The 22,062-nt window shown below is 50.6% G+C and overlaps 2 protein-coding genes across 5 annotated transcripts; both read right to left on the bottom strand.

The window, feature by feature from the left end:
* Positions 1-2,842: 2,842 nt before the first annotated feature.
* On the bottom strand, positions 2,843-13,494 carry DHX58 (DExH-box helicase 58; the record flags this gene model as incomplete). Its single annotated transcript, XM_080923351.1, has 12 exons — positions 2,843-3,028; positions 3,793-3,889; positions 5,140-5,330; positions 6,134-6,295; positions 6,390-6,539; positions 7,278-7,531; positions 10,047-10,238; positions 10,372-10,498; positions 10,987-11,103; positions 12,473-12,663; positions 12,908-13,109; positions 13,327-13,494. 12 exons carry the CDS (start codon positions 13,492-13,494, stop codon positions 2,843-2,845), a joined length of 2,037 nt encoding a protein of 678 aa, XP_080779477.1.
* A 756-nt stretch (positions 13,495-14,250) lies between these two features.
* KAT2A (lysine acetyltransferase 2A) lies at positions 14,251-21,786 on the bottom strand. 4 transcript variants are annotated; one of them, XM_080924456.1, is made up of 18 exons: positions 21,409-21,786; positions 21,145-21,268; positions 20,664-20,809; positions 20,471-20,560; positions 20,072-20,253; positions 19,795-19,986; positions 18,853-18,959; positions 18,538-18,648; positions 18,309-18,448; positions 18,011-18,219; positions 17,691-17,817; positions 16,277-16,387; positions 15,756-15,899; positions 15,422-15,536; positions 15,298-15,334; positions 15,146-15,209; positions 14,960-15,044; positions 14,251-14,834 (listed from the first exon to the last, which is right to left on the bottom strand). In XM_080924456.1, exons 1-18 carry the CDS (start codon positions 21,730-21,732, stop codon positions 14,641-14,643), a joined length of 2,502 nt encoding a protein of 833 aa, XP_080780582.1. In that variant the 5' UTR covers positions 21,733-21,786; the 3' UTR covers positions 14,251-14,640. The 4 variants fall into 4 exon arrangements, with proteins under 4 accessions (XP_080780582.1, XP_080780581.1, XP_080780580.1 ...); XM_080924455.1 differs by having other exon boundaries at positions 21,541-21,765; XM_080924454.1 differs by having other exon boundaries at positions 18,309-18,445; positions 21,409-21,765.
* Between the last annotated feature and the right edge of the window lie 276 nt (positions 21,787-22,062).

The raw sequence follows: 22,062 nt of genomic DNA on the forward strand, positions 1-22,062 counted from the left end.
TAGAGAAACAGGGCCACTGGGAGTTCCAGTTTCTTTTCTTCTTTCTCTTCCTTTCCCTTCTCTTCTCCTCTCTCTCTCTCTCTCTCTCTCTGTCTCTCTGTTTCTCTCTTTCTCTCAAAGCATTTAAGTTTTGATCAAACATTTTTGTTCTTGTTTTTAATTTAAGATCTATTATTTATTATATATAAATACATTGTAGCTGTCTTCAGACACACCAGAAAAAGGCATCAGATCTCATGACAGATGGTTGTGAGTCCCATGTGGTTGCTGGGATTTGAACTCAGGATCTCTGGAAGAGCCATATCTCCAGCCCCCTCCTCTCTCTTAAAACAAGGGTTTATGTAGCCCAGGCTTACCTTGAGCTCTTGGTCCTCCAGCCTCCAAATGCTAGGATTACATATATGCATATACCACCAATCATGCTTGCTCTCTCTTTCCTCCCTTCCCCCTCCCTTCCCCCTCTCTTTCTTATTCTCTCTTCCTTCCTTCTCCCTTCTTTCTTTCTTTCTTCCTTCCTTTCTTTCTTTCTTATTCTCCATTCCTTTCTTTCCTTCCTTCCTTCTTTCTTTTTCTCTCTTCCTTCCTTCCTTTCATCCTCCTCATCATGGTTGTCTTCCTCCTCTCTTCCTCCTCTCCTCCCCTTCATTTTTCCCCTTAGGCCAAGAAGGTGCAGACCAGACTTGAACTCAGCCAACACCAGTTTTTCCTCAGCCTCCTCAGTGCCAGGACCACAGGCAATGAACCTTCCCTCCACACTTGACTCTCTGAGGGTTAGAACCCTGGGTCCTGACCTTAAACAATTCTCTCTGACAGCCTGGTCCAGGCGTTCACAAGCCTGGCTCCATCAGAAGACCCCCCCCAGCCCAAAGTAGCAACAAGAACAGACTTGCCTGAGCCTTCCTCCCCCCAGTATGAAGCTCTCACCAAAATTGAAGATGGGTGGAGGACCCCCCAGACTCCCCTAAACCCTGCCTAAAGGTCAACTGCCAACCCAGGGGACAGCCATATAGACTCAGCCTCTAGAGGGATATTAGGTGCCTGTCTTTTACCTCTCTCCTTGCAATACAGGGCCCCCCTCCAAACCCCAAATCCCAGACACTCTCATAGGTCCCTCAGCTGTCCCTGTTTAGTACTGGAATGACAGGCGTCCAGACTCCGTGAGTCCAGCCACGTTCAAGGCCATTGAGCTTAGCACTCTTTGCCCCCACCCCCTCCTCCATCAGTCACTAATTTTATTGACCTGTAAAAGGCACGTTCCTGGCTGGTTGTATGGGGAACTAACTCAGGACACAGTGGGGCACAAACAAGCAGAAAGCACCCATGGGATGACTCCTGAAGGGGCCAAGGACACTCTGAGAAAGAGAGATTTACCCCTCACTAAGATGGCTGCCCAAAAGAGTGGAAGTGAATTTTTAGCCTTAGCCAGAAAAGACTGGGAGAAGAGAGAATGAATTCTTTTCTATGCACTTTGAGGCAGGGCAAGGATGAAGCAGAAAAGATACAGGTTGGATAACAGGAAGAACTGTCATCCTTTTGTCAAATCTCTGTCCTAACCCTTTCCTCCCCCCCTGAAGGTGACTTGTGCCTGCTGGGCCTCTTACTACAGAAATAGCCCTTTCCCTGAAGAATCAACCTAGATCTTGCCTCTATTAAAAGGAGAACAAGAAAATGAGGCCTCTGTGACTCTCCCTATTCCATGCCTACCTGACCCCAGCCCTCAAATGCTGTCATCTTCTCTTCTCCCCAGGTGAAAAGGGGGAGCAAGGGGGCAGAGGGGCTAGAATCTCCCATAGGGTGGAGAGGACACAAGGTCTTTACATTCTTGAAGGGCCTCAAATTGAAGCTTTTTAGATCTGGGGACGGAACCCAGAGCTTCTTTTGTGATAGGTGTGTTCTCTGCCTGTGAACCATGTCTTGGGTACCTCAGATTTATAGAGATCTATATGAGCGTTGGACAGACAGGGAGGACATTTTTCTTTTCTCTCTCTCTCTCTCCCTCCCTCTGAGACAATCCCAGGCAGACCTCAAACTTACTATGTAGCCAAGGATGGCCTTGAACTTACCTTAGCTACAGTTTTTATTCAGAGAGAGAGAGAGAGAGAGAGAGAGAGAGAGAGAGAGAGTGAGTGTGTGTGTACTAGGGTGCATGAGAGGAGGTCAGAGAAACAAGTGACGGTCCTCACCTTCCACCATGTAGGTCCTGGAGATTGAGCTCAGTCAGTCAGGCTTGTAGACAATACTTTACCTAATGAACGCTCTCATCAGAGCATCCTCCTGTCTCTACCCCTCCAGTGTTTGGATTCCAGGTAGGCACTACCCATGCTGGCCTATGCAGTTCTGGGCATCAAACCCTGGGCTTTGTACATGGTAGGCAAGCACTCTAACAACTGAGCTTCATCTCTAATCCCAAGGGTAATATTTTAACATTAAAAATTACTCAAGCAGATAAGTATGCAAGAAGGGGTAGAAGATAAGGCTCACAGTGGGGGGAAAAGACACTTGCAAGGGTGTGTCTATATCTTGACTAGAAGGAAACATGGCACATTAGTGAGGTTTATTTTCCATCAATTACACTTTAAAATAAAAATTGTTACATGTTCTCTACCACATTTTTAATTTATGAAGAGCCTCAGAAAAACAAAACAAAAAACCCACAAGCTGCCTGGGCAAGTGATGGATGTTGTGGTTCCTAGCACAGAATAGAATGTCAACTCTGCATCCGTCTCCAACGTGTTTAAGAACTCTGTAAAAGTGTACCACAGTGCTAGCCAGGGCAAGGAGGATGGCTTGCTGGACTCTCATGCCCCCTGCAGTTTGACCTAGGTACTGCAGCCACAGGGGGTCAGTCCAGTGAGAGAGAAGACAGGCTTTGGGTGCAGTCCTGCAGGATGTCGAAGTCAGGTACTGAGAAAGGCACCCGGGACCACTTTTTGGCCTGGATCTTCCCCTGGGGGGTCTCCAGAAGCATGCTTCCGATTTTGAGCACCGGCAAGGTCACTGATTTGTAGACCATCTGGAAACCCCAGACCTGGTGATGGAACAGACAGAGGCATGTGGCTTTCTGTCCTCAAGCCGGACTTCTGTGATGACCCGCCCTGTATCTACCACCAGAGGCCATCATGCAGTGGGCTCCCTAAGACAGGACTATAGTGAAAATTTTGATTTCTTTAGAAACATAGAAATATGAGAATGTTTTAATACTAATCCCAGGTGTGCAATATGGGGCTGCTTCGGATTGTCCACGATGACTGCTAATTTGCTTCGTGCTCTAGCAGGGGCATGGTTAGACAGCCGCAGATAGTTTCTGCAGCTGTGTGATGTTTGGAATTCTGGGGACCCTTCAGAGGGTATATAAATGCTAGTGCACAGGTAGAAAGGGGTGGTTGGATGATGCTGAATGATACCGTGTGCAAGGAGACAAAAAGAAGAAATTAGATAACCTGACAGTGAAGATCAGACTGGCCCCAAAGAACTCAATGCCCCTAATCAGCAGGAAATAGTCAACTTATAATGTCGCTCCCTTTCCCCTCTATCCCTTTTTTCTCTCCTACCCAGGGTTAGGGAGTTGAGAAGGTAGATAAAGGAGTGAAGAAAGGTAGAAGAAAAAGGAACCCACAAAATAGTAAAAAGTCGGCTACACGGGGCTACAGCACAGACTGCGGGTCTCTCACAGCAGGCATGGTTCCCACTTGGGGTAAGGGCTTGAAGGCACAGCTAGGCCTTTTTTCCCAAGCCAAGGGCCACTGGAATCTGGGGTTGGGAGCTCTTTGCCTTGGGCTAGCCTCTACTTACCTCCCCACAGTTACTGCATCTGATGGTTCCTCCAGGTCTCCAGTCCTTAAAGACCCTGTTAATGACCACAGGCTTCTCCGAAGTGGTATAGTAGACCCTAGAAAGGATGAAGTAGACGGTACCCTTCTGGAGCCCCTGAACCCCAGACTCCATGCCCTGTAGCTGACTAAGTCCCTGCCAAGACATCTGGCCTTTCTGCCTGTCAAGATATAGAAATACCCAGAATCAGGAAGTCTAGACCTCAGGAGGATCAGCCTGCCCCGTCTGCAGCCTGTTCCTGCCTCTAAAGAACATCCTTGGATCCTGAATCCCATCCCTCCTGTCATTCTCAGGGTAACTGTGCTCCCTCAGCTCTGCCTAGACTCATTTCCCAGGTTCAAACCCCACCCTCCTCCTCCCACCCTCTCAGAACCAGTGTGAAGAACTTTGGCACTGTGGCCTGACACAGGAGGTGTCTAATAAAAAGTTACTTCATGAATGTTATGTAAGGTGATCTTTAGGGGGCAGGATGGGGGTGGCTCAGCAGGAGAGCGAGAGCTGGATATGTTTAACTGTGTGTGTGTGTGTGTGTGTGTGTGTGTGTGTGTGTGTGTGTGTGTGTACAACCATACTCCTCTGGAGGTCAGAAGATAATTTTTGGGAGGCTCTCTCCTTAACCAGGACATGTGGGAACCAAGCTTGGGCCATCTGAATTTTGAGACAGGGTCTCATGTAGCCCAAGATAGCTTCCAACTCGGTTTGTACCTGAGGGTAACCATGACCCAACTGTTGATCCTACTGCGTCTGTCTCCGGGTGTGGAAGGCACCCCAGGACTTTGTGCATTCTAGGTAAGCATTCTACCAACTGAGGTACATCCCCAGCTTTCCCTCTTCCCCCTTTTCTCTTTCTTCTTACTTTTTTTTGAGACAGGGTCTCTTTAAGTAGCCCTGGCTATCCTGAAACTCACTATGAAAATCATGTCCCTTCTCTTTTCGGGTCCAGCCTGGCCTGCAATGCCCTGTGTAGGCAAGGTGACACCTTTAACTCTTATCTCCCAGCTACTACAACTACAAGCACACTAAGAACCACACACCACACCCAGTAGCTCCGGATTTTTTTTTTCTTTTGAGATGGAGGTCTTTCGGTTTCCCTGGCTGACTCTGACCTCCTAGACTCAAATAATTCTCCTCCCTAGCCTCCTGAGCAACATAGGCAGGCTACCTCACCTGACAGCCACACCTCTGCTTCCTCACTTGCAGGATGTAGAATGGGGCTGGGGATAAAACCTACTTGCTGAAATGCACTTTAGCTTGCCACAGCCGGTAAAAAGCCCTTCCGCATCCCGCCAGCCCTCCCGTGGTTCTCACGAGAAGTCGGGGTTCACATTGACGTGGTGGGTGCCCTCCACCTTCCGCAGGTCACTCCCATAGCCCACGGCCACCATACAGTTGATGCAGAGAAGTTGCACGTGCTCTGGTAGGAACTGTCCCTGCTGGCTCTCCCGATGGGCTGCACGTGCTGCTCGTTTAACTAGAGATGCTAGCTGCAGGTCCCGGATCTGGGGGAGGGGGCAGGGGATGGGTCTTAGACATGGACATCAAGAGACCCAACCTCAGGAAATCTCTCGAGTTCCCAAAGATCCCAGATCATTTGTACCCAGACCCATAAGGGACTTGTTTTTTGAGACAGGCTCTCTGACTGAACCTGAAGCTCCCTGACTCAGCTAAGCTGGCTGGTCAGCAAGCCCAGAAATCCTCCTGCCTGTATTCCCAAAGTTAAGATCACAGAAACACATTGCTGTGCCCAGATTTTTACTGGACTGGGAATTCAGGTCCTTGTCCTTGTCTGGCCCTTTACTGACTGAGCTATCTCCCCATTCCCTTAAATTTTGTGTTCTCCCTTTGAAAAAGGAGAAATGTATGGGACAGCATTTTGCTGGGACAGCAGGACTAAAGAAAATGGTTTGGATGCTATTGCTTCAGAGATTACTACATCATCTGTCCCAGTCTTACCTTCTGCCTGTGTCTATGTTTCCCTTCTATTTCCAAAAAGGCTCTCACCAATATACAAAGTATCTGTTCCCCCACGCCCGTCCCTATCCCCAGCATACTTTAAAAGACAAATTCTCATATAATTCAGGCTGGCCTCCAACTTGCTGTTGTAACCAAGGATAAGGGCACACACCTGGGACAAGGCCTGTTTCTAAGGTCATACAGAGTCCTCTCTGGCAACATTACTGTGGCCTTGATCTTTCTCTGTGTGGTATAAAAGTTCCCTAGGTGATGCTGGAGGGGACCCCAGGAGTGTGTGGATGCAGTCAGAGCCTTAAGCTCTCAGAGGCTGTTGCAGGCTGCCACTGACCTTGACCTTGAACTCTTCAGGGTCCATCTTCTGTATAGCAGCTACTGCCTGTTCCATCAACACTTCCAGCATTTCATTGGTTAGCTCCCGCTTTATCTCCCGACTGCCTTCTGTAGCCACGAAGGAGTACACACTCTGACCAGCTCGAGCACGACCCCGGGCCTGGGAAGAATGACAAAGGTGAGGGAGACGTGGGCTGGGATCTATACAGGATCCTTCCAGTGATGCTGTAGTGGGGAGGAGGGCATAAGTGTACCTGGACCATGGAGATCTCATTGGTCAAGAGGCCATAGCGGACCACCACATTGCACTGAGCAATATCCAGCCCCTCCTCTGCCACACTTGTGGCTACTAGAAGGTTCAGGAAACCATTCCTGAACTCCTGGATCACTTCTTGCTGGTCTTTCTGTTGGAGGGTTCAGGGAGAAGGAAAAGGTTTATGGGAACCCAGAGTCCAACTCCGTCCCAAGTTTATCTCCAAGATCCTGCCCGTCTTTTCTAGTGACCCGCAATCCCTAGGACACTTTCTCCTCCTTCCTCCTCTCTTCCCTTCCCTCCCTTTTAAAGACAGATTTTCCAGATATCCCAGGCTAGCCTTGAACATGCTGTTGTAGACAAGAACCACCTTGACCTCCTGGGTCTAGTGCATCTATCTTTCATCATCTGAGTGCTGGGATTACAGTGCACTACCACACCTGGCTTATGTCTTTGTTTGTGTTTGTTAGGCAAGCATCCTACTACTGAGCTACACCAGTATAGCCCTTCCCTAGTGACTAAAAGTCCCCGCCTAGCTCCTATTCCCCCATAAGGGATCCTGTATTCCTGGTCCTCTGCCCTGAGAAGTCACACTACTTAGTCTTTTTTTCTACAGGCTCCTGGGTCCCTGCTACTCCATCCTCTGGGGCTCTCAGGCAGGGGAAAATTTAAGCAAGAGGGGGTGGGGATGAGGGTGGGGGTGGGGGTGGGGATGAGGGTGGGGATGGGGATGAGGGTGGGGGTGGGTCTCTGTTTAATCCCAGCCCTCTGGTCTCTTGTCTAGGAAGATTCAATCCCTCTTCCCCTGAACTTTCCTGCTATCTCTGTGTTGAGGACCCTGTTCCCCTTCTCCCCTGTGAACTGCCTTCAGCCACAGCCAACCACCTACCTGGGTCATATGTGTGTTCTGGCCTGTGTTCCCTGCTCCAATCAGCATCTGAGGCTTGATGTGCACAGCTTGTAGGCAAGGTTGCTGCTGAAGCCAGAGCAGGAGGGAGGAGGCAGTCTGCCGGGTTCTGGTGAAGATGATACCCCGAGTGTGGTCAGGACTCCCAAACTGCTTCAGTAAGATCCTTTCCAGCATCTCCAACTTAGGGTTCGTAGGCCCCTGAGCTGCTAGCTGGGCCAGCACACTTTTATGGTCTGAAAACACCAAAGCAGAGGCACAGGGCTCAGGCCTGGGTAGACAGGGTGCTCACAGGGCAGAGTTGTTGGCAGAGAGGACACCTGATCCTGGTCATTCCTTGGGCTACCCTAAGCATACTTTAAGAATGCTTTCCCATTTACTCTCAAGGCCAGCCTTACAGGCGACAGTCAGAATCGAACCCATCCCTCACAAACACCAGACCAGCAGCCCTCAGTACCACCATTAGGACCTTTGCATCTGTTTTAGTTTGTTTAGGTAATGTCTCATGTAGCCCAGGCTAACCTTAAATTTGCTTTCTCCTGCTTTCACTTCCTAAATCCTAGGATTACAGTTATGGTGTGGTGGTTTGAATAGCTTTGGCCCTCACAGACTCCTGTATTTGAATGCTTGGCCATAGGGAAGTGGCACTATTAGGAGGTGTGGCCTTGTCAGAGGAAGTGTGTCACCATGTAGGGGGGGCTTTGAGGTCTCCTAGCCTCAGGCTCCACCCAGTGCAGAAGAGAGTCTTCTCCCTGCTGCCTTCAGACCAAGATGTGGATCTCTCAGCTTCTCCAGCACCATGTCTGCCTGGAGGCTGCCATGCTTCTTGCCATGATGATAATGGACTGAACCTCTGAAACTGTAAGCCAGGCCCAATTAAATGTTTGCCTTTGTAAGAGTTGGCTTGGTCATGGTGTCTGTTCACAGCAGCAAAACCCTAACACATGGGTCACTACACTGCATGCTGGGGAAACAAACGGCCTTTGTACGTGCTAGGTAAGAGCTCTAACCACTGAGACGTACTGCACCATCCCAGCTCCACCCTTGAGGATTTTCTCCCTCCTTCCTTCCTTTTTTCTCCCCTGAGACAGGCTTTCTCTGTGTAATAGCCCCTGGCTGTTCTGGAACTTACTCTGTAAACTAGGCTGGCTTCTAATTTAGAGATCTGCCTGCCTTTGTCTCCCGAGTGCTGGGATTAAAGGTGTGTGCCACGACCATATGGTCTTTGAGCTCTTTAAACTGATCTCCGATATTCAAGCTTCAAGACAGGTTTTCCTGGCCATCTTTTTTTGAGGGTGTGTGTGTAAATATGTGTTCATGCATGTGTTTGTATGTGTGGTGGGGGGCCATGCCAGGCATCTATAATTCTCAATCTTATTACCATGTGTGTGCATGGCATGTGTGTAGAGGTATGGATTGTATTCTTCTCTTCCCTCTTACATGGGTTTGAGAGATCAAAAAGGTTTTACAGCAAGGACATTTACCCACTGAGCATCTCCATGGGTTTGTTATATAAATCTGGCTACCCTGAAACTCTACATATAGCAGGTCTTGAACTCTTAGTAATCCTCTTGTTCTTGCCTCCCAAGTGGTAGAATAAAAGGCATATGCCAGGGCAGGAGAGATAGCTCAGTGGTTAGGAGCACTGACTGCTCTTCAGAGGTCCTGAGTTCAAATCCCAGCAACCACATGGTGGCTCACAACCATCTGTAATGGGATCTGATGCCCTCTTCTGGTGTGTCTGAAGACAGCTACAGTGTAGTCAGCTACATAAAACAAATCTTTTTTTTTTTTTTTTAAGATGAATTGTCCAGCAAGCCCCAGGGATCCTGGTGTCCCCAGGACCCTGGTGCTGAGATGACAAGTTGGTTGCACCTGACTTTTAAGTGGGTTTCTGGGATTTGAATTCAGGTCCATGGAGCTATCTATTGTTGAGGTACGAGGTGCCTCTGTCTTTTCAGTTGTTAATTCTGTACCAGCAGAGAGCTGAATGCTGGCAGGGTCTTGGTATTGTTAGTTCTCACATTTTATAATTATTTGTCTTTCCTTTGATAGACTAGAGGAAACCTAGAATTGAATATGATTGGCTGTAATAACAAGCTTTATGGCCAGTAGCTGGGCAGAAAGAGGAAGATTCAGCAGGGGACACATAGGTGAAGGAACAGAGGGAAGCAGAGAGGTAGGGCTAGCCAGCCATGTGGCATGACATAGTGTGGGATTAGTTGGGTTAAGCCAGACTGCTGGCTGGGAGACTGCCCTAACTCAGAGGCCTAAGCTTTAAAATATTAAAAGGCCTCTGTGTGATTATCTCATGGGTGGGTCTGAGAGAGTCCCCTTATACCCTATGTTTTAAAATATCTTTGTTGGGGGCTGGCAAGATGGTTCAGAAAGAAAAAAGCATTCACTGCTAAGCCTGAAAACCTGAGTCCAGTCCCCGGCACCCACGTTCGAAGGAGAGAATAAAACTTCTAAAAGGTGTCTTCTGCCCTCCACATGTGCTACTGTGGTGCATAGATACACATCAATTCACCTCCTCTCCCAAATACATAAATAAATAAATAATAAGAAATTAAAATATCTGCTAATAACCCGACTCCATTTTATTTGTTGCAAACTGTCACACTTGAAACAAGTTTGCCATACTAGCAGCCTTGGGGTTTAGTTAGAAAAATAGAGATCCAGGACCCTCCCGGCTGCCCAGCTACAACTGACCTTAAGCGCTCAAGCAGCTCTAACCCTATTGTGCCTCACCATGAAACAGCTCCAGCAGCCAGCGCTCAGCATGCATCATCTGTGTTTTTATGGTGCGTTCTCTGTCATAGAACTCTTGCAACATGTCAAGAGCGTCCCATGCACGAACAGTATCGTGGATAAATAGAGCATCATTGTAGCGCCGCAAATGCAGAGCATACACCCGCTGTTCCTGAAGCCCAGCCTCCGCCGCTGCAGGAAAGAGGTGCAGAGTCAATTTGGAGGCTCTTCCATCCCTAAAAGTTCCACCCAGAAAGGCCACCCCTCAAGTGTAGAAACTCTGCCCCTAAAGGCCCTACCCAGCTCACAAGCCGGCCCCTCTCACCATCCTTGCTTAACTGTACCACTTGCTGCTCATACATCTGTGTTCCAAATTGCTTGTTCAGGTCAGGCATCTCTAGTTGTTGGTGGATTTGGTTCATAAGCTTTTTTAGCAAGTCTCCAAAAGGATCCTGTGCAAGAAGGAGAGAGGAGATGAGGGAGGAGGGTTAGGCATTATGTAGGACTCAAGTCTGTTTCCTTGAGAGTGAGAACTTCACATCCTGGCTGGAGACAGGGATCAGATCCCCGTATGCAGAGTCTATTGTCTCTCCTCGTTATACCTTTGCCTTGTGGCCTGGGCACAGTGAAACTGAGAGCCCTGGGTCAGCCCTGTTGTTACAGACATCAGTGAGTTGTCACTGCTAAGGAAGAGAATCGGTCCAGCCTCGACACCAAGTACCCCAGCTTCATGGCTTGGCAGTACCACAAGCCAATCTGAACAGTAGGCTATGGACTTGGGCTGAGGGTGCCTCAAAGCACAGAAAAGTCAGGTTGAAGCAGCAGAGGCGTAGGCAAGGGGCCTGAAGTGGCAAGAGCTGAGGAAGGTGGAGTCAGGGCCCAAGCCTAGGTGTCCCGACTCAGCACCAGACCCAAGCCTGCCCTGTGACCCCTCACCTACCTGTGTGCGCCTTTGGCAGATGTCATACTGCTTGCAGGGCTTTGGGTTATGCTCTGTCAGCTGGGAGTAGCAATTCTTGGGTGACATGATGCGCCAGGTATCCAAATTCGCACAGAGCTGGAGGCAACAGAAAGGCATCACGGAAAGAGGAGTCGGGCAGAATTTGAGGGAGATGGGGGTCCTGGCTAAGGACAGGAAAGCCTGAGGCAGGGCCACTGGAAGTGGGGATTCATTTCAATAAGCCTAGAGTGTGTGTCTGAGTCACTAATCCTCCCGAATTGATGAGAGTGGAACATTCAAGTGTCCATTTAGAAACGATTGAGAATCAGCAAAGAGGGCTGGAGAGATGACTCAGCAGTTAAGAGCACTGGCTGCTGAGTTCAACTCAGAGGTCCTGAGTTCAATTCTCAGCAAGTACGTGGTGATTCATGACCAACTATAATGAGATCTGGTGCCCTCTTCTGGCCTGTAGGCATATATGCAGGCAGGACACTATATAACTAATGAATTAAAGAAAGGAAAGAAAAGCAGTTCCCTGTTGCAGTGATTATTAAATATTATAATAATTTTATCTTTTTACTGGCCCTGAGGTCTCACTCCTCAGGTTCCACCCTGATACAGAGCCTTGTGTACCTGGTCCAAGCCGCCACCTGGATCTCACTCCGTTTGCACAACTCCCTTCCCTGGCGGTTTTCCACCACCTATTCTCTGCCTCTGTCCGGGGGTGATACAACTCTACAGCCCCATAGCTTTTCATACGGGTTTATATAGTCAACCCTCAATCCACAGACCCTCTACACAACAAGATTACATCAAATAGACAAAGATACAAACTGCCCTTCTATATAAGATACTAGACCTATAAAATCCTTAATGTTTGTAGCTATTTACACCAATCAATATCACCTGGGTCTAGCTGGTCCTTGGAAACCTCCATCTTGCCACGATCTTCCTCTCTCATCCTCTGACCTCTTAGACCTCCCTTCTCTCCACCTCCCTCACCATGCCCAGTCACCAGCTTTCCTTTATTTTACTAATTAAAATGGGAAGGTTCAGTTGAAGTCACCTCAGGAGCATGTAACTAGGCAGCCCTTCTTAGGGAAGTGGAATTAACATTAAAATACAAACAGCTTCAGGACAATCTACAATTCCCATTTACATAGTTCCCAGTTCAAACAGCTTCCAGTTTGTAACAAACTCCAAAAATAATTAAATAATTAGAGCAAGCTCTATGCCAGAGTAGTGGGGATGGCTGGGGGGAGACTGGGACATGACAGGGCTGCTTGCTGAATGGTGGGAGGGAATCTGATGGAGGTTCAAAAGCAAGGGCATTCCAGGCAAAAGGAATGTAAGTTCAAAGGGTCCCACAAGCTTCATATGTTCAAGATAGTTGAAGAGACCAGTGTCTGAAGGGTATACTTGGTAGAACGAGGAAGTAGGACAAGCAAGGGTCTATGGCGGGAGGGGCTCAGGGGGCTCAGCTGACCTGTAGGATGTGATCAATGGCTCCTTGGAGCTTGGTGGCCCCTCCAGTGCCTGGGGAGGCCGTAAGACCCAGGACCTGGGGAAGGGGTTTTGCCTTCTTCAGCTTATGTTCTAGGTACCGGCTCAAGATGGTGTTGTAGACGGTGTCCTTGTGGGTGTGGTGACACTCATCCACCACAATCAGTGAGAATTCTGGGGGCACATGAGAGACAGTTGTAAGCTACATCTGGAACTTCTTCCTCCCAGCAGTTTTGTGAAAGTCCCCATTCTTGTCTGAAGACTTCCTCTTCCCTACTTTGGGTTGGGTCCCAGACAGGGAGCAGGCAGGAATGAGTTATCTTCAATTGACGGACTGGAAAACTGAGTCTCAGCCGGAGGAAGGGGGCTTGTTAGTCCAGGAGCATGTCCTCTAACCAGGTTACAGGGTTTTCCTCACCTGTGAGCTCTACATGCTCATCCTCCTCGGAGCTGCACAGTGCCAGCTGCAGCAACTCTGCTGTGCAGATGAGCACGTCATGGCTCCGAGCCATCAGGCCAAAGCCAGGTCGTAATCCCATGTCACCACTCAGGGTTGTCATGGTCCAGTGTTTATCCAACATGCGCCTGAACTCCTCGGCATGCTGGTTCACCAGGTGCACCTGGGAATGAAGAATAATGGTGAGAACCTGGATTGGGGTGGGGGTGGAAAATGGCAGTTGTTGGAAGTTGGGGTGGGGGAAGCTGGGAGGAGCAAGGGGCCAGGACATGGTTCAGGACCCATCCATCTCCTGAACCAAGGTGAGAAGACCTGGCAGAACAGTAGTCTAGAAGAGATGAGTTGGGAGACCCCTACTTCGGGAAGGGCAGACCACTCACCCTATTGACCAGTACCACCACCTTGCCTCTGTCCACTGTTTCTAGATGCCTCTTGGCTACAAAGGCAGCTGCCCGTGTCTTCCCAGCACCCGTGGGCAGCCATATAATGATATTCTTGCCCTCCAGAGCAGGTAAGATGACTTCCCACTGGTAGGGTCGCAACTCCATTCTGGAATGGCAGAGGGATCAGAACACGTACCCTCCCCTTCCTGCCAGCCAACCCAATCAGCAGCCGCACAGGATGTTCTCAGCCAAGAACTCATAGATACCTACCTGGAACCTGCACTGGCCAGGATTAGGACAGGGTTTGGAAATGGGTAGCAGACTGGCCTGGTCTCTGCTGAGGCTTCTGAAGCTCTGGAAACCCCGGGCTGGCAGCTCAGTGGATAAGAAATGAAACCGAAAACAAGGGGAGGAGCCAGACGGAGCTGGAGCCCAGCCCAGCCCAGCCACCAAATAAATAAAAAACTGGCAAGGGAGATACTTGACAGGAATATTCTCTCACTGCTCCTGGGTTTCCTAGTCCCTAGTTTCCAGTGGACAGTAACCCTGCCCATCTGGGCTGAGCTAAAGACCTGAAGGTGCTGACCTTGATTGGCTGCCTGTTCCCTGGACCAGGAGTCAGGAAGTAGACAGGCATTAAGGACAAGCTCTTGCTCTCCTTTTGTAGGTGAGACAGGCTGGAAGCTATTGGAGCAGAAGAGGTGAGGAATGGCAGTCAGACAGGCCCATCACCCCCACTATATATTGCAGGGGTTGGTGGCACCATTGTAGCTTGAAGTTAGGCTTCCCGGTTAGAAGGGGAAGGACTGGAAGAACAAAGGTGAGTCTGCTAAGTCTGAAGGTGGAGCCCCCCAAAAACAATCACACAAGGGAAAAAAGAAAGCTTTATTGTTCCCTCCAAGGGATTAATGCCAAGGAATGAATGGTCCTCCTGCCCCCAACCCTGTGGGACAGTGGACAACAGTGTAGGACAAGCCAAGGCCCCTCGTGGTTCCTCCAGTCTGATCTGTTTCCATGTCGAGGCTTCTGAGTAGTCCTGGCCTTGGGAAACAGGCACCTGATGCTGAACCTGCATAACTCTGGAAGGACCAGCAGTTTATTCCCTGGTCACCAGACGCTCTACAAGGGGCTGGCCCCAGACCAGACATCCCCCCAAGGTCGGATGCAATGAAGGTGGGAAGAGAGCTTGCTGGCCGAAAGGTCTGCAAGATCTCCGGTCCCTGGCTGGAGTTTCTCCTGTTGAGTCAGGGAGAGGGGGGCTGGGAGCACCCAAACGCATCTGATGAGACAGAAGTGGATCCCAGCTGGGCACTATTTGTCGATGAGCCCTCCTTCTTTGAGCTTGAAGTAGAAGAACTTCTCCAGGGCACTGGCGCAGCGACAATATTCACTGTCTGGAGGATTGTACTCCCGGCAGTTGGCAATGACCCGTTGCAGGTCAGCTACAAAGAGCTTCCGGGTCACATAGTAGCGACTGCGCAACCGTTCTGTCATGGTCTTCAGGTCTGGGTCACAAGGGAGGAGGCACATGACTTTAAGAGGGGCTGCCCACCATGGTGAGCACCTGACCCAGGACAGACAGGAGCAGATTGGGGGCCCATGCTAAGGAAGTCAGTATGAGGGTCCTCACCAATGGGAAAACGGATAACCTCGTAGTAGTCAGGAGCCTCTGACTTCTTCACAGGTTCCATGAATGGCCAGGCACTGGGATGTGACTAGAGAGAACAGATGAGTTAAGGATGGGCCCAGTGTTCACTTACCCAACTGAAGACTGCCACCCACTTCAGTTAGCAACAAGAAGACCTTGGCCTCCCACCTTGATCTGAGCCAACAGGTTTTTGAGAGTCACATACAGCTGGTCCGGGTCCTTCAGCTCCTTGCTGGAAATGAGAGATACCAAGTCTGAGATCTGGGTCCTTGTGCCCCTCCCCCATTTCTCATGTTCATTTCCCTTGACTGAACACTTACCCCTTTTCCTTTCCCAGTGGCTTCCAGCCTGTCTCTCCTGCAAAGGGGGAGAAGACATCCCTCAGAATGCCTGTCCATGCCCTGAGAATGCCCTCCTGCCCTTTCAGCCAAGGCCCCTGCTCACGAATGCCAGGGACGCTCTCCACAGGGATCTGCCTCACTCCCTCTTTGAAGCAGCTGAGTCCAGGATAGACCTTGCGGATCTGTGCCTGTTTGCGCTCAATCAACTTCTTGATGATCTGAGGAAGCAAGGGTCTAAGGGAGCCAACTCAGGCCCAATCACCCCCAAGACCATGGTCAGTAAATGGTAACATTTACTTCTGGCTTTTTCTAAGAGGCAGGGCAAGAACTTCAGACCTGGCCTGTCTCCACCACGCATAAACACACATATACTAATGTCTCAGTACACTAGCTCCCCAATGCACACCCACAAAATCCCTATGGAGACACACGTGCACCTCTTTCTGTTTCTTGATGATGTGGGACAGCTCTGTGTAGGGGATGCGGGGATTCAGCTCACACTCCATCAGCGTCGCTCCCTCATAGTCCTTGATGTAGCCCAGATAGCGGCTCTTGGGCACCTTGATGTCCTTGGAGAAACCCTAGGTGAGTGGAGAGTTAAGACCCAATCCATCAGCAAGGATCCTCCAACTTTCACAGCCACTTGTCCAAGAGTAGCTGAGACACAGTGCATGTCTCCTCTCACACCTCTGAACACCAGGGTGGCAGTATGAGAACTCCACCTGCCTCTGCAAAGGCTCCAGGCCGGCTGCTCCTCACTTCTTCCAATCCCCAAAAGACCTTCCAATCCCTGGCCTTGTTCTTCACTGGGTGGCAACAGGTAGGGAGAAAACAGGAAGGGGGAGGGGCTTCCTCACTGGTGCCAAGTGCAATAGGGGACCAAAAGGGACTCTACTACTGGATGTTATGCACACAAATTGGGGCCCCAGAGGGCAGGTATGGTGATCCCAAGGCTTACCTGCTTTTTGAAGTAGCCGATGGCATATTCATCAGCATAGGTGAGAAAGTAAAGGATGCTATGTTTGATGTGGTACTCTTTTAGGTGGTTCATCAGGTGGGTGCCATAGCCCTATGGGGGAGATGGAACAGAGTGGAAAGGAGACGAAGAAGCCAAGGCAAAGAGGACAGGTGGCCAGCAGAGGATCAGAGTTTATGGAGAGAAAGCAAAGGATTTCTACATGCTTGCTCAGAGCCACATCCAGCACTTAATTCTTCAAAGACCCATTCCCCAGTTAGCCCACGACTAGGTATCAAAAGCTCCTCTCAAAGGAAAAACACCACCAAAAAACCCTGAAAGCCAGGTTGTGTACAAAGAACGATCTGAGGTCAGTGGACCACGGACACAGCAGAGCTGGGCTCCAACCTATCACAGCTGTTGGCCCCACACCTGGGGAAGAACAGAAAGGGGTCCCAGAGGCCCACTCATGTCAGGACCACACAGACAATGTATACAAAACAGGAGAACAAAAAGCCCAAAAGTAATTTGTTGTGAAAACAGACAGTAGCTGGGACTATCAACTCCCCAAGGTACTTAAACCTTCCTGCAAAGACACAAAGGTTCACTCTAACAGTGTTGCTGCCTTGGAGTGGAGCCCAGTTAGCAGAACACTCACTCCCAGTGCACAAAAACCTGGCAATGGGTAAGACCTGATATGGTGGTGCATACCTGTAACCCCAGCAATGCAGAGGCAGGGAGAAGTGGACCACAAATCTAAGACCCCCTTGGATTACACAGTGTGCTTAAGGCTGGACCTGGCTATATGGGCCCCTCTCTGAAACAACATATCCCTAAGGTTAACATAAATATATTCAATGTTGGGAGAAGAACTCAATGGTAGAGCATTTGCCTAGTGTGCACAGGGCCTTGCATTCCATCCCAACATCAGAAAAGGAAAAAAAAAAAAATCATTGCTGATCTGGGTACTTGTTTCTTCAAGACAGGGATTCTTCTTTTTAATGCGGGTGCTGAGGTTCTAACGAAGGCCTTCATATTTACATTTTACCAAAAGAACCATCTGCCCAGCCCTCAGAACGACACCCACTATTTTGTTGTTTCTAGACAGGGTTTCTCTGTGTAGCCTGGCTATCCTGGAACTCATACTGTAGACCAGGCTGGCTTCAAAATCAGAAAGATCTGCTTGTCTCTGCCTCTTTAGTACTTGGATTAATGGTGTACACAACTATTGTCCAGCGTATTCCTTTTTTTTAAACCAGTATTTTTTCACTGATCATCTATTAAGATGAAGCTGCCACCCTGTAGGAGTATGTTGACACAAGAAGGGCTGGGGCACAGATATCCCGCCGTTTTGGCTGGTTTGGTTCATAGTCACAGGCAGATAAAACAGGGTCATGGTCAGGGGCACTGCGCTCACCTTGACCTGCTCATTTGAGGTGACAGCACAGAAGACGATTTCCGTGAAGCCCTGAGTGGGAAACATGCGGAAGCAAATCCCACCGATGACCCGCCCATCCTTGATCAAGGCCAGGGTCTTATGCTTCCTAAGAGAGAAGGGACATGTCATGGAACTCACCTGTGCTCTCTTTGCTCCCCAGGTCCCTCAGCCCTGAAAGAGGGAAGTGTCATCAGGGACAAGAACAGAGGGAAAGGTAGAGCCTTGGAATTAGCAAAGTGCCCAGTGTAGAGGGATGGGGAAGTTGAGGTGATCTGGGACTGGGGCCCCCAGGGACTCACGGGTCAAAGACAAGGCGGGCAATATATTCCTTGGGCATTCGTGGCAGCTGGTGGGAGAAGACATTCTGCAGCCCCACAAGCCAGAGCAGCACACGCCGGTTGGCCTTGGGCGTCAGAGAGTTGCCAATGACGTGGAACTCAATGATCCCTCGACGCTCTTCCAGACGAGCTGTTTCATCTCGAGCTGCATTGGCTGAAAGCAGGCTCGTCTAGGCAGAAGAGGGATGGTAACCAAAGGCCTCGGGGGCTGGGGTGTGGGAATTCCTTCCCCCACAGATCAGCAGGTTGGGATGCCTACCTCAGGCCCCAACATGGCAGCAGGGTCAGTGATAGTCAGCATGACCTCATTGACCAGCTCCATGGGAATGTCACCCATCACTCGGAGCCGTTTAGCATCCTCCAGGGTCAGGTTCTCAGGAAGCTTCCTCTTCTCTCCTGCTGAGGAGGATGACAAGGTCACCCCGGGATAGCAGGAAATGTGGAAGGAAGAGTGAATGGGGGCCAGACATCAGTGGTTAAGTACCCACCTGGCATGGGCTCAGCCCCTGTGGAATCCAGGCTCAGGGAGCTGTTGCTGCCTCCGCCCATAGTAGGACTGAAGATGGGAGTGCTGGGTACAACTGTTGCACTGACTGTTGCTGCCAAGAGAGAAGTAATCGAGGACGGGGAGTAGAGGGTATAAGCGTAGAGGCTGTGGCAGGGCCTTCAGAAGCATCCAGTCTTCTTAGTCCTATCTGAGCCTCAAGGTACCTTCCCACTGCTACCACACCCCACCACTGTTATCCCAGAGACAGCAGGCCATGGAGGCCAAGCAGACCTTGTGGAGCTATTGTGCCACTTACCTGGCCGGGGCACCAGCTGTGTCCCCTCCGAAGGTGGCATGGTGAAGCCCGACTCCCAGATGGGAGAATTTGCCCCATAGATCTCTTCCTCAAGCATGGACAGGAACCTACAGGGAGGATACAACTGTCCCACAACTCCAGCCTTCAATTAGGACTAGCCTGGGCCAAACCCCAGAGGGAAGAGAGGCCAGACAGACAGACCCTGTTCTCAGTGGGTAGGAGGAGACAGCAGCTGTCTGGGAAAGCTTAGTATGTAGAGTGGGGATCAGGCCCCCTCCTGTTCAGGATAGGACACAACCAGGATCGAGATTAGAGACCCAATTTTGTCATGAAGTAATCGAGGAGATTATGGGAATGAATGGCCAAGGAGAATGGGAATGAACTGCTGCCATCCTACGCTGTGTGGCTAGACAGGGCACCCAGTCACCTGGATCACCTTATTCCTCTATCAAACTGGTCTAGAATTACCCATCCTTGCCACCTCTTGCTCCCACATGCTTGTTTCCACACTTATGGGAGCCATAACCCAGACTCAAATGGGAAGAAGACGCGGCACAATAGAGGCAAACGTATAAAGGACAAGCACAGAGATGGATGACGGCTTCACCTCATAGGTACACCCTGACTTCTCGGAGCACTGTGGTAGGAGGGGCTCTGAGGCGGTATCCAGGTGCCCACAGGAAACTATTAGTAGCAATCTATCTATTAGAGGATTGAAGGGGGGTAGCGTTAGCTTGGGCCATGTACCTACCATCCCCAGACTAGCACATACTAGCAAGTAGCTTCTGGGCCATGGGCAAATCTGCCAGGTAGACACCCAGATCCCAGAAGGCCCATGGAAGGAGAGGAGGGACCAATCCAGGAAGCCTTCCTGGAAAAAAGGGGACAACAGCAAGGACATGAATTTGGGGCAAAATCCCAACAGGCCAGACCGAGCCTTACTTGGGGAAATGAGTAAGGATGAGGGTCCTCTTCTCAGGCACCAGTTTGTCTTTCTCCACCCGAAATTTTTCCAGTAGCTGCCGGCGGGTGACAGTGAAGATGGACCGCAGAAGGCTTCGGCCAAACACATGAGTGGTCTCGTATCGGGGGAGGCTGTCACAGCTCTGGGGCACGTGGCAGTAACAGAGCCACCTGGGGAAGGCAGAGTGGTAGGTGAGGGCGGGGACCACCAGACTGGCTGTACGAGCCTCCCCTGTGAGGCCCTGCCTGGGCTTACCTGGTATAATTGACCTTGTAGGTAGCAACATCCTCAGACTGAGATCGCTGCCGGAACTGAGCAGGTGTCTCCAGCTTCCAGTAGTTAAGGCAGAGCAGGAACATCTTTGAGAGCTCAAACATTGTCTGTCTCTCTCGTGGGGCCAGGTGACTAAATTTGTACTGCACAAAGTTCAGTACACCCTGAGGAGTATGGAGGTGACTAAATCAGGAGGAGGTTTGAACAGCCAGCAGGGGCCTTTGTGAAGAGAACCTCTGACCCTTCCAACCTCCACACCCACCCTGAGGCGAGCAAATACCACGTCCCTTCTTCGAACCTCTCCTGTTCTCAGCTTAAGTAAGTAAAACAGACTATGAACCCTCTTAAGTTGCCCTTAATTCTGCTACGTGCCTGTCCTACCTGCTCAATGTTAGGCTTCTCAAATGGGGGGCTGCCTAGGGATCCCTCCACCACTGGCCGTGTCATCTGCAGGATGCATTTCCGCAGGAGCTGTAAGGAGGAGGAATGGGGAGAAATAGGGCTAGGAGAGCTCAGAGAGCAAGATCCCCAACACACACAAACGCTTCACCATCTTTATTCCGTGAAAGCTCACCTTGAAGAGGTAGAAATAGACCTGCTTGGTGTCTGTGTCCTCTTCCTTGTGAACAGACATGAACAGATTTTCTACATCTACTACCATTCCCAAGAGCCGGTTAATCTCATCCTCTGACACATTCTCCAGGTGGGACACATGGTCCGCTGCAAGATGGTTACATTGGGGTTGGGAAGACTAGAAGAACTCACCAGGGTTCATTCCTGTACTTCCTCCTAACCAGCAGACACACCTTTGATTCTCCAATTCTTGACAGACAGGGAGACCCAGTGTTCTCAGTTCTCCCATCAGCCCTTGGTAGCTCCCTGCTTCTTCTGGGAAGGCAGATTTCCTTTTTTCCTTCCATGGGACATTCACATTTATTCCCTACCCAATCTGTCCTTAGAGAAAGTCTCTGGTTTCTCTAAGAAGCTTTATGTCACCCTGTTCAAACAGGACCTGGCTCCTGCTCTCCACCCCAGCTCCAAAGAGCACACCTTACCCAAGGGGTGCTCACAGCTACGGCACAACTCGCTCAGGTTGGCAGCTGGCTGCTGAAGATCCATGCGGGGTGCAGTGGGGGGCTTGGGATTTTTCCAGCCATTGCACTTGCAGGTTTCATTGGCCTGGAGGCGGAAGGATCAGTCAGCTGATGCTGTACCCCAAGCGCAGGAGCGGCTCTGACGCTAGAGCTTCGCCCCCATTCCCACCCGGAGCCCTAGGATGCCCCAAGCCCCGCCCCTTTCGCCCTAGGCCCCGCCCCCACCTTGCAAGCTGAGAAGACCCCTAGTTTCTCAAGCTTCTTGGCACGCGGCAGACCCCGGACTTGTGCCTTTCTCTGGCTAGCGCGCTGCTGCTGGCTCAGGCCAGGTCGAGCCGGATCTCCCCCACTTCCTACCCCTGCCCCCCCAGTCCCTGTGCTCCCGGCTGGGGCTGCAGCTGGGGCAGGAGCTGGTGCCGGAGTAGGAGCCGGAGTGGGGGCTGAAGCCGGACTGGGCGCAGGAGTCGAAGTTGGGGCAGGGGCCGGGGACTGAAGGGGCCGGGGCTGCGCTGCCGGGGCCGGGTTTGGGGCCTGGGAAGGTTCCGCCATGGCCTCCCCCGCAGCGGAGCGGCGCCGCGCTCCCAGCCCTAGGGCCGCATGGGCAACCGGCGCACAGTGCGCAGGCGTCGCTGCCCCGGCGCACGATGGGAGTCGTAGTCTTCCTTTGCCGCTTCCCATCCTTCGGCCTTGCAGACTTTTCTCTTTTCTGGGTTTCAGACAACCAAATGTTGCTTGATTGAGCATCTTGGGTTGACCACTACTTCACTCTAATCTTTTTAAGCCATCCTGGATAGTGACAATTGCTATCCTCTTGGGGACAAGAGGCACCCCAGAACACTGGCAACATGGAAGATTTGTGGGCACTGCGCTTTTAAAGTC

This window comes from Micromys minutus, assembly GCF_963924665.1.
Source record: "Micromys minutus genome assembly, chromosome: 10".
NCBI lineage: Eukaryota > Metazoa > Chordata > Mammalia > Rodentia > Muridae > Micromys > Micromys minutus.

Excerpts from the sequence above, each read along its gene's own strand:
- KAT2A (XM_080924453.1), bottom strand. The coding sequence starts at position 21,732 with ATGGCGGAACCTTCCCAGGCCCCAAACCCGGCCCCGGCAGCGCAGCCC. Across the intron at positions 20,254-20,470 it reads AGAAGCCTAACATTGAGCAG|GGTGTACTGAACTTTGTGCA; the intron begins GTAGGACAGGCA and ends CATACTCCTCAG. Across the intron at positions 18,220-18,308 it reads CTGCCATGTTGGGGCCTGAG|ACGAGCCTGCTTTCAGCCAA; the intron begins GTAGGCATCCCA and ends TCTTCTGCCTAG.